Genomic DNA, 12094 nt, shown 5'->3' on the forward strand with positions numbered 1-12094 from the left:
GCTCTCCGGCTCCCTCCTCTGAAGCACAGGTCCCCTCGCAGGGGCATGCAGAACGACCCCAGAGCAGGCTCTGCCCGAGGGTGCAGCGGCGAACAGGTGACCCAGGCGCTCAAGGCTGCGGTCCAGCCTTTGGAGGACAGGGCTCAGCCCGCAGCCCAGCTCTAACCTCTAGGTGCGGCTGCCGGACAATGTAGCCATAGCCATCAGACAGCCAGCAGAAAGCAAATGGCGGTTCCCGCGGAGTGGATTTTCGGCACAGAAACTGCAGCCCAGCCAAGGATCCCAATCCACAAACTCTCCCTGTATAAAAAATATTAAAAAAAAAAAAAAAAGGCGGGGCGCACTGAGCTTTCTTTGCCTAGGGTACTTACAATCCACTGCTGATTACACATTCACCTTTTCTGCCCGGAGCGAAGCGAAAGAGGAAGCAGATGGGAGCAAAGCGCCCGTGGCTCTGTGCAGCAAAGCGTCCGGGAGCCAAGCGTCTCTTTTTCGATCTCTTTGTTCTTCCTGCTGCTTGGCAAAGTGGTCCGCTACAGATTAACGGTGAAAGGAGCTCTTACACGCTGTGTGAAATCTCATTTAAAGCCGCTGCTCTGAGCACCACGCTCAGCACTTCAGCTACCCCCGTGCGCAGCGGCCATCTTCCAGATCCAACTCAAAGTATGTCATCTCGAAAAGAATGTATACATCACAGCGAGACTGATAAGAAGCAACAAGCAGAACATTAAAGATATATGGATAGAATAAAGGGACCAAATTTAAGAGTTATTGGGATAGAAGAAGGTATTGAGGTCCAAACTAAAGGAATGAGCAATCTATTCAATGAAATAATATTAGAAAACTTTCCAGAAATGAAGAAAGAAACAGAAATCCAAATCCTAGAAGCCTACAGGACACTGAATGTGCAAAATTATAAAAGATTCAAACTAAGACACATTACAATTAAAATGCCCAACATACAGAACAAGGAGAAAATTTTAAAAGCCACAAGAGAAAGGAAGCAGATTACATAGAGGGGGAAACCAACTAGGTTAATGGCTTATCTTTTCACACAGATCCTGAAAGCTAGAAGATCCTGGAACAACATATTTCAAAGGCTGAAAGATAATGGGTTTTAACCAAGAATCTTGTATCCAGCAAAATTAGGCTTCAGATATGAAGATGAAATAAAAACCTTCCACGATAAACGAAAGTAAAAAGAATTTGCAAATAGAAAACCAGTGCTTCAAAACATCCTTGGCAAAACATTTCTTGAAGAAGAAATGAAAAATAACAATAAAAACCAACAGTGGGTGGGTAGAACACTAAAGAAAAAAACTAATTAAAGAGGAAAATCAAGTCAAGTTAAATAACAACAACAACAAAAAAAAAAAAACACAAATATGGCTGGAAATACAAACCATATCTCATAGTAATCCTAAATGTTAATGGCTTAAACTCCCCATTCAAAAGACATAGGCTACTAGACTGGGTTAAAAAAAATATCCAAAAATATGCTGCCTATAGGAAACTCATTTGATAGGAAAAGACATACACTGACTGAAGGTGAAAGTTTGGGAAAAATCATACCACTCACATGGACCTTGTAAGCAAGCAGGGGAATTCATACTCATACCTAATAAAGTAGACTTCAAGCCAAAGTTAATCAAAAGGGATAAATGAGGACACTACATATGGCTCAAGGAAACCATACAACAACAAGACATAACAATTATTAATATATATGCCCCAAACAATGGTGCAGTTATGTTCATCAAACAAACACTTCCCAAGTTCAAGAGTCAAATAGTCTGCAACACAAAAATCATGGGTGACTTTAACACAACTCTCTCACCACTAGATAGGTCTTCCAAACACAAGTTGAATAAAGAAACTATAGAACTCAATAACACAATTAATAACTTAGACTTAATTAACATATATAGAAAATATCATCCAACATCAAGCAGATACACTTTTTTTCTCAGCAGCACATGGAACCTTCTCAAAAATAGACCATATATTTGCCACAGGGCAACTCTTAGCAAATAAAAACGAGAAGAAATACTACCATGAATTTTATCTGATCATAATGGAATTAAAATGGAAGTCAACAATAAAATAAGGAAGAAAAATTCCTACATCACATGGAGAATGAACAATATGCTACTCAATGAAGAATGAGTTACAGAAGACATCAAGGAGGAAATTAAAAAATTCTTTGAGGTAAATGAGAACACAGACACAACACATCGAAATCTATGGGACACTATGAAAGCAGTACTAAGAGGAAAATTTATTGCATGGAGTTCATTCCTTAAAAGAAGAAAAAGCCAACAAATAAATGACCTCACACTACATCTCAAAGCCCTAGAAAAAGAAGAACAAACCAGCAGCAAAAGCAGTAGAAGGCAAGAAATAATTAAAATCAGAGCTGAAATCAAAACAAAAGAAACAATCAAAAAATTGACAAAACTAAAAGTTGGTTCTTTGAAAAAATAAATAAGATTGACAGACGCTTAGCTATGCTAAGAAAGAGAAGAAGATAGAGAACCCAAATTACTAGCAAATGTGATGAAAAAGGCAATATCACAACAGACACTACAAAAATACAGAAGATAATTAGAAATTATTTTTAAATCTTATACTTTAATAAATTAGAATATAGTGAAGGCATCGATAAATTCCTAAAGTCATATGACCTCCCCAGATTGAGTCAGGAGGATATACACAACTTAAACTGATCAATATCAAGTGAGGAAATAGAAAAAGCCATCAAAATATTACAAAACAAGAAAAGCCCAGAACTGAACAGATATACAGCCAAGTTTTACAAGATCTTTAAAAAAGAACTAATACCAATTTTCTACAATCTATTTCAGGAAATAGAAAAAGAGGTAGTACTTCCAAATTCATTCTACAAGGTCAATATCACCCTGATTCTAAAACCAGACAAAGACACTTCAAAGAAAGAAAACCTCAGACTAACATCTCTAATGAATATACATGCAAAAATCCTCAATAAAATTCTGGCAAATCTGATACAAAAACATATCAAAAATATCATGTACCATGATCAAGTGGGATTCATCCCCAGGATGCAAGGTTGGTTCAACATACGGAAATCAATAAATGTAATTCATCACATCAATAGACTTAAAGATAAGAACCATATAATCATCTTGATAGATGAAGAAAAAGCATTTGACAAAATACAGCACCACTTTATGTTCAAAACTCTAGAAAAACTAGGGATAACAGGAACTCATGTCAACATTGTAAAGGCTATCTATGCTAAGCCTCAGGCCAATGTCATTCTAAACCGAGAAAAACTGAAGGCATTCCCTCTAAGATCTGGAACAAGACAAGGATGCCCTCTCTCACCACTTCTATTCAACTAAGTTCTTGAAACACTGGCCAGAGCAATTAGACAGACAAAAGAATTTAAAGGAATAACTGTAGGAAAGAAGAACTTAAAGTAGCACTATTTGCTGACGATATGATTCTATACATAGAAGACCTAAAAAATTCCATCAGGAAACTTCTAGAACTAGTAAATGAACTCAGCAAAGTGGCAGGATATAAAATCAACACCCATAAATCAAAGGCATTTCTGTATATCAGTGAAAAATCCTCTGAAAAGGAAATGAGGAAAACTACCCCATTCACAATATCTCAAAAAATAAATATCTCAATAAAACATCTCAATAAAATACTTGGGAATCAACTTAACAAAAAAGGTGAAAGATCTATACAATGAAACTATAGAACCCTAAAGAGAGAAACAGAAGAAGACCTTAGAAGATAGAAAGATCTACCTTGCTCATGGATAGGCAGAATTAATATTATTAAAATGAACGTACTAGCAAAAGCACTATAAAGGTTCAATGCAATTCTGATCAAAATCCTGATGGCATTCCTCATAGAAGAAATAGAAAAACAATCATGAAATTCATCTGGAAAATAAGAGACCCAGAATAGGTAAAGAAATTCTAAGCAGAAAGAGTGAAATAGGTGGTATCGCTATACCAGACCTTAAATTATACTGCAGACAATAGTAACAAAAACAGCATGGTACTGGCACCAAAACAGGCTGGTAGACCAATGGTACAGAATACAGGACACAGAGTCTAACCCACAAAATTACAACTATCTTATATTGGACAAAGGTGCCAAAAGTACGAACTGGAGAAAGGATAGCATCTTTAACTAATGGTGCTTGGAAAACTAGAAATCCATATGCAACAAAATGAGATTGAATCCCTATCTCTCACCATGCACAAAAGTTAACTCAAAATGGATCAAGGATCTAGGAATTAAACCAGAGACTCTGCATGTAATAGAAAAAAAAGTAGGCCCTAATCTTCATCACGAGGGGCTAGGCCCCAACTTCCTTAATAAGATGCCTATAGCACAAGAATTAAAACCAAGAATCAACAAATGGGATGGATTCAAACTAAAAAGTTTTTTTCTCAACAAAAGAAATAATCTGTGAGGTGAACAGGGAGCCTACATCCTGGGAACAAATTTTACCTCTCACACATCAAACAGAACTCTAATCTCTAGGGTATATAAAAAGCTCAAAAAGATGTGCACCAAAAAACAAATAATCCAATCAATAAATGAGCCAGGTACTTGAACAGACACTTCTCAGAAGACGATATACAATCAATCAACAAATATACGAAAAAATGCTCATCATCTTTAGCAATCAGAGAAATGCAAATCACACTTCAGATAGAGCCCTAATATCCAGAGTATACAAAGAACTCAAAAAATTAAGCAATAAGAAAACAAATAACCCAATCAACAAATGGGCCAAGGACCTGAACAGACACTTCTCAGAGGAGGACATACAATCAATCAACAAGTACATGAAAAAATGCTCACCATCTCTAGCAGTCAGAGAAATGCAAATCAAAACCACCCTATGATACCATCTCACTCCAGTAAGATTGGCAGCCATTATGAAGTCAAACAACAACAAATGCTGGCGAGGATGTGGGGAAAAGGGTACACTTGTACATTGCTGGTGGGACTGCAAACTGGTGCGGCCAATTTGGAAAGCAATCTGGAGATTCCTGGGAAAGCTGGGAATGGAACCCCCATTTGACCCAGCTATTGCCCTTCTCGGACTATTCCCTGAAGTCCTTAAAAGAGCGTACTATAGGGATACTGCTACATCGATGTTCATAGCAGCACAATTCACAATAGCTAGACTGTGGAACCAACTTAGATGCCCTTCAATAGATAAATGGATTAAAAAAAATGTGGCATTTATACACAATGGAGTATTACGCAGCACTAAAAAATGACAAAATCATGGAATTTGCAGGGAAATGGATGGCATTAGAGCAGATTATGCTAAGTGAAGCTAGCCAATCCCTAAAAAACAAATGCCAAATGTCTTCTTTGATATAAGGAGAGCAACTAAAAACAGAGCAGGGAGGAAGAGCATGAGGAAAAGATTAACATTAAACAGGGATGAGAGGTGGGAGGGAAAGGGAGAGAGAAGGGAAATTGCATGGAAATGGAAGGTGACCCTCATTGTTATACAAAATTACATATAAGAGGATGTGAGGGGAAAGGGAAAAAAATCAAGGGAGAGAAATGAATTACAGTAGATGGGGTAGAGATAGAAGATGGGAGGGGAGGGGAGGGGACAGGGGATAGTAGAGGATAGGAAAGATGGCAGAATACAACAGTCACTAGTATGGCAATATGTAAAAACGTGGATGTGTAACAGATGTGATTCTGCAATCTGTATACGGGGTAAAAATTCAGAACCCACTTGAATCAAATGCATGAAATATGATATGTCAAGAGCTTTGTAATGTTTTGAACAACCAATAAAAAAAAAAAAAAAAAAAAAAATGCAGGCAAGGTTGGTTTCCAGTGAGGATCTCTCCCTTCTCACCGTATCCTCTCTTGGCCTTTTCTGCGTGCATATTCCTGATGTCTCTTCTTCTTAGAGGGATACCAGTTTTATTAAGTTAGATCTTATGATATCACTTAACCTTAATTATCTCCTTGAAGGTCCAATCTCAAAACACAGTCACATTGAGGAGTAAGATTTCAACAGAAGAATTTGCAAGGGACAGAAAGAGGGCACAATTCAGTCCATAACACAAATGTAACTGTGTTTTNCTTGCACCACTACAGATATGAAGTCTAATGGAATGGAGTAGAAGACACAGAGACAAAGTCCCATAAATACAGTTACCTCATACTAGAAAAAGATGCCAAAATCATGTTGAAAAAAAGACAGCTTCTCCAACAAATAGTGCTGGGATGACTGGAAATCCATATAGAGTAGAATGAAATTTAGGTTCTATCTCTCAGACTGCACAAAGCTCAAATTCACATAATTTCCCTCTTCTTAGTATGTAAATAATCACTTTTCTCATCACTACAGAAAACCACCAATTTTGACAACACAAACTTTGGGAAACTTCTGATTAAGGTCACATTGCCCACGTGGGAGCCCCTCCTTCCTGGTTATGATTCTATCAGGTTTCTTATGTTACCTTGGAATCTGCCACTTCCTCCAAATCTAATTCTTTAATGACCTTGTTGGTCCTCTCATTTTTTTCCTGTTTTGACATAGTTGTTGGAAGCTGAAGAGCCGCTGAGAACCATATATTTTCTCTCACTGACAGGGTGTCCATCACAACATCATCCTGAAGGCAAATGCGATTTCCTTAAGAAACAGTTCATCTTTTCCAAGACTATCAATTCAGTCTATGTAATTTAATATATGAAAATAACAAACCCAAAGGAAAGTTCTAGCTATTGTGAACATTCAACTCTAAGGATTTCAGTAACTCTACACACACAGCTTCAGTGCCCAAGGGAAGCATTTTCACTCCCTATTTGCATACCCAGGTGGAGCACACAAAATTATGTCTTCTAGACACTTACAAATCTTTCAATGAGGAATTGCTAAAGTCATCCTTTAGGAGAAGAAGAGAGGTGAATGTAGGGCAAAAAAGACAACAATAGATCCTTCTGGAAATGATAGGAGAGCTAGAATTGATACCACTGCCTAAAAGTTAATATTCCAGGTTCTTTCTGTCTCTCCTTTTGATCCCTCCCTCAATTTTTATAAATGTGGTGTAAATAAAGTTGCTTCTGAGCATGTTCAATTGGAAGCACACTAAACTATAAGCCAAGGCTCTTGCCTTACAGGAATAGGGTAAACCTAAAAGGCAAAATCACTAATACTTACCTGTACCACACAACCTGTATTATGTGGGAAATTGGAATCCTCAGGTACTCCATGTACCCAGACATCTCCAGATAAACCACTTGGATCTTTCCTTGCAGCTAAGATATCTAACAACCTATAAAGGGACACATATATTGTGAGATTTTTCCTTCCTACAAAGGCTACAACACTCACATACACAGAATCCAAATTTTGTTCATGTTAAAAATGAACTAATCAAAAAATTCTATGGTTTAACATATGGTCTGTACACACACATACACACACACTCTCTCTCTACCTCTCTCTCTCTCTCTCTCTCTCTCTCTCACACACACACACACACACACACACACACACACACACATACAGAAATTCTTACCTTCCTTTACATCATGTACTATACAAAATCCCAAACACATTAAAGCAAGAGATGATTGGCTTATCCAGTATAGAGTCCCAATGACCCTTACCTTGATGATCCCAACCCAGGAAGTAGGATATTTTTATCTCAGATGCATGTGCTCATTGAGAACTTCAGCTCCTTCTCTCCATTTTAATAGTATTCCCTTATCTTCCTTCCTCATTTGCTGATAACACGGCCAGCTGCTATGACTTATCACCTTATCATGTTGTGTTACTCATACTGAATTTTAATAAGACTTTCTGGTCCTATGATTAAAACCACAAGCTAGTCTAAAAGCAAGTGATATACACTACTTAGGACCAGACCAGGAATGTCCATCAAATGCCTGTGATTTTTCAAAGAACATTGAAACAGCTCCAAAAGGACTTTGAATTATACATTCTCTTGTACTCACAAAGTTTTGCCTCCACCTGAGGGTCCCATGATAGCATTAAGGCCAGGTTTCATGATCCCACTGTAAACACAAAAATATACTGATTTAGTATTTCAGTTTTTAAAGTGTTCTATAGTTTTAGAGGCTGCATTGAATATGTTTAGTTGATGAAATTCCAGACAGATAACAAGCACCGAAACTTAAAGAAAATAAGTCATTCTTAATAGAAGTCTAGCATACATAGGATATCATCCAATAGTCAGGAATTAAGAAAAATCCCTCACATTTCCCAAAATATCTTGAAACCATTAATGCTGTTTGGGAAATGACATATTTCCATTTGTGTTCACAGATCACAAAATGAATACTAAATTCTTGTCAATTATCTGTATTACTCTTACGCCTCTTAAAACAACTTCTGAATAATGTTTGATGATCAGCCTCTTCAAATCCCCTCACCTGCTTCTCAGTCAAGTCAGACACAATGAATGAACCACTGATTTGGAGACTTTATAAGCAGCAGTGTTCTCATTTTTAGAATCTCATCAGAACAAAAATTAATGTGTCTTCAGTAGAAATTCAAGAGTGGAATAAAGCACTCCAGAATATAAGAAACCATTTTCTCTCAGAAAATGGATGCAACTATGATTCAATCAAATCAAGTGTATGCCTGAGGGCAGTGAAAAATCAGCACAGAAGGGGTAATTAGGGCACTATTGACTGTGCTAAGGCCCAAGAAGTCAAATAGGCTCAATGCTGTCCTAAATATAAGAGGTGAAACTACTAAGAAGAATGAAATGGAGGAAGAGAACTAAGGGCAGGGCTACTGCAGGGGCACAGGAGTGCACACAGCAGTCTGGCTTCATACATTCAGAACTCTGGTATCTATGCCAGTCTCTCTTTAGAATTGCTAGGCACATCAAGATGTGTTCTACAGTGGAATCAGTATCTATTCCAAGTGTAGGATCCAAGCCAACAGCTATGTGTCCTCACATACTGATACCCTATGAGTGTACAGCTGTTATAAAATATGAAAGTCCCCACACAACTGCCCCACAGCACTCACATCCAGAATGATCTCACCTTTCTTGGCCTGTAACACCTGATCTATCCCAATGAAACTAGGGTTGCTAGTGGCTGGGGTGAAATGTACCTTTCACTTTGTTCATTGACTGAAGAAACTCTAAATCACTGGACTAGTGTAATGAGAGTGTGGTAAAGCAAGAGCCAGCTGTGACTCAGAAAACTCTTAATTCATTTGATATCCTTCCTCCCCCAGTGTTAAAGACACACAAATGACTGGGTAGGTCTGGGGGTATTGGTCAGTGCTAGTATGGGTGTTTAGCATTCATGAAGTCTTGAGTTCAATCATTAGCCATCCTCCAAATGCAAAATGTCTGGGTAAATTCTCAAAGCTCATTTCTCTACAGTTCTTAATACATCTCCCTTATTAATATCTACCTAGCAAGTGCTTCTAAAATGACCAGGAAAACCTTATTCCCTAAGTCTTCATTACTTGAAAAACTCCCCCAAGCTTTAAGATACTTTCTCAAGGAATGATCAAGCCATTCTGAATGATTCAACCAGGAACCAAATGTGAATGTTAAGGCAAAGAATTTCACAGATCCTGCTATTTGGCTTTCTCTGACACTAAACCCCAGTGTTACAGAAAACAGCAGTACTGTAGAATTGCAAATCCAACCGTTCCTATGTGGAGCAGTGACTGTTCCACAATTCATCAGGCAATACAATTATGACGTGTCTACTATGTGTGTACAACATACTCTTCTAGGAGATGGGACACAGATGAGAACAAATCAAATAGATAAACAAATGGAAAAACAAATTCCTAGCACCCTGGAGTTCACATTCTAGCTCAGGGATCAGCCCCCTGTTTTCACAAACACTGTGATTTGACAGAGTCTTGCTCATTGGTTTAAGTAGAGTCTAGAGCTACTTTCATTCCACCAAGACAGTTATGTTCATCAACTATGGTCCACTATTTCCTGGTTTTCCCACCCTCCCTCCACCATTCTCTGACCCCTCACAAGCCATTCCCCCTTCATTTTCCACTTTATAGCATGTGTCTGCAGAGGCCGTCTTTTTTCATACTGTAAAATCTTCACGACCAGCCTGTGTCTTACTGTAACCACTTCTCCCTCCTTCCTTTCCCTATTACCCACCGCACACTGAATCCCGAGAACTGAGTACAAAAGATGAAAGTCACCTGAAGGATTCCTGTTGGTTCTATTGCACTTTAGTAGATAATGGTACAACCTTTGGTCTTGTTCTCTTTATGGGCAAAGGATCTAAATGTCATTCTTGGGGTATGGTCAACCTCTCCCCCAATACACACACTTATCACAAATTCAATCTCCGTGCACCTGGCCCTCAATGCAGGGTGAGAAGCTTTTGTTCTGTCTTTGAATACTTCTGTCAATCACCACAAGAATGAGGGAAAATGCTTTAGTTTTCTGATTCATCCAGACTAAAAGAGGATTTATCTCTGTCACCAGCATCTTGCACAACACCAGACACCTACTAGAAACCCATATTTTTTTGAATAAGTGAATCTCCACTTTAGTGTATTGAATCCCTAGTTGATTAGCTGGAAAGGATAAGTGAGGTAAATGAACCTCTATGCAATGTGTATATATATATATTCAACCTGCTCATATTCAAAGCATGGTACTTTCTACCTCTTTCATCACAAAATATGTAAGGACAACAATTTCTTAATTATTGTGTATTTCACAAAAGACTTGTCAGCTTTTCATAAGTCAAATCTATCTAATCATGTAGCAAAAAATCAAAGCCTTCCATCCACCATTCCTTTCCTTATTCTCCTAGTCAGGATTTCTTAACCAACAGAAGAGAGAAGAAGTAGGCAAGGCAGCAGGTTTTGATGCATGGACAGAATTCCAATCCACACAGAAGCTCTGGCCTCAGCCCAGCAGCCCTCGGTTCCTTGCTATTTCTCTTCAGCCTGTGCCTCAACATTTCTATGCTATCTTGTCACTTTCTTGATTTATAATGGGAGTTGGCTAGCATTAATGGAAAAGTAGAGAGTTGCTTGAAAAATATCAAGGAAATACAACAAACACCAAATTCTGTATAGACCTTCAGCCACACTGAGTCAAAAGATTCTTTTATAACCACTCTCCAGCCTTGGAGAACCAGGAGAAGGTGCTTGCTTTTTCTAGGAATGATTATTTCCCTTATTACTCAAACAGAACTCATAGGTCATAGTATCTGAGCAAAGCCAAATTACATTGTGACACCATCAAAAGGAAAAAGAGGCTCACAAAATATCAGAAAAACACTGACACTCCTAATGCCCAGCATCTGTGAACTCCTGGAGGTACCTCTTAGTGATAGGTTCTAAAGAAACACTCATCTCCCTTCCACTCTAGATCCCACTTCAACACAGAACTTTGAATTCTGATTTTGTTGCTGGGTGAAAAGAATAAAAATAAAATCACAATTATTAGGTATATTAAAAATTATGTAACTTCAATTAAATTGTAGGGATCTTATATTTAAATATGTTCTACCTGTTTTTATTAGAGTGAGTAATGAGTAAATTGTTATAAACTGTGAACAACGATAAATAGACCATTCATTTAAACCAGGTCTATTTGAAAAGAAAAGTACTTTAACAATATATTATCATTTCAACCTCTTTACTTCTAGAACATAAAAAGGACATATACTGCAAAGGTACCCAAAACTAAAACTTGTCTGTTTCAGAAAACATGTTCGAGTAGTGAAATTGAACAGCATTCTGTTTTAGAGTTTGGAAAGATCAATTATATACCCACAATCAAAAAGCAATAAAGTAGCCAGTGTGGTGGCACATGCCTGTAATCCCATCAGTCCAGGAGGATGTAACAGGAGGATCATGAGTTCAAGGTTAGCCTCAGCAAATTAGTAAGGCCCTAAGCAAGACAGGGAGAACTGTCTGTAAATAAATCACAATAAAGCGCTGAGTAGGAGATGTGGCATAGTGGTTAAGTGTCACAGGTTCAATGCTGGTATGAAAAAAAGAAAGAAAGAAAGAAAGAAAGAAAGAAAGAAAGAAAGAAAGAAAGAAAGAAAGAAAGAA

At 37.8% G+C, this 12094-nt stretch overlaps 1 protein-coding gene across 1 annotated transcript in view; it reads right to left on the reverse strand.

Annotated features, from left to right (window-relative positions):
- Positions 1-12094, reverse strand: part of LOC125614530 (broad substrate specificity ATP-binding cassette transporter ABCG2-like) — a gene marked incomplete at its 3' end in the record, with an annotated part of 101047 nt that overhangs the window by 30203 nt on the left and 58750 nt on the right. The window contains exons 2-4 of the mRNA XM_048797467.1: positions 8011-8070; positions 7211-7325; positions 6510-6662 (exon numbers count right to left, since the gene is read on the reverse strand). Coding sequence (XP_048653424.1) covers positions 6510-6662; positions 7211-7325; positions 8011-8070 — 328 coding nt within the window. The remainder of the gene's footprint in view (positions 1-6509; positions 6663-7210; positions 7326-8010; positions 8071-12094) is intronic.

The sequence above is a fragment of the Marmota marmota genome, unplaced genomic scaffold (genome assembly GCF_001458135.2).
Source record: "Marmota marmota marmota unplaced genomic scaffold, marMar, whole genome shotgun sequence".
Taxonomy (NCBI): Eukaryota; Metazoa; Chordata; class Mammalia; order Rodentia; family Sciuridae; genus Marmota; species Marmota marmota.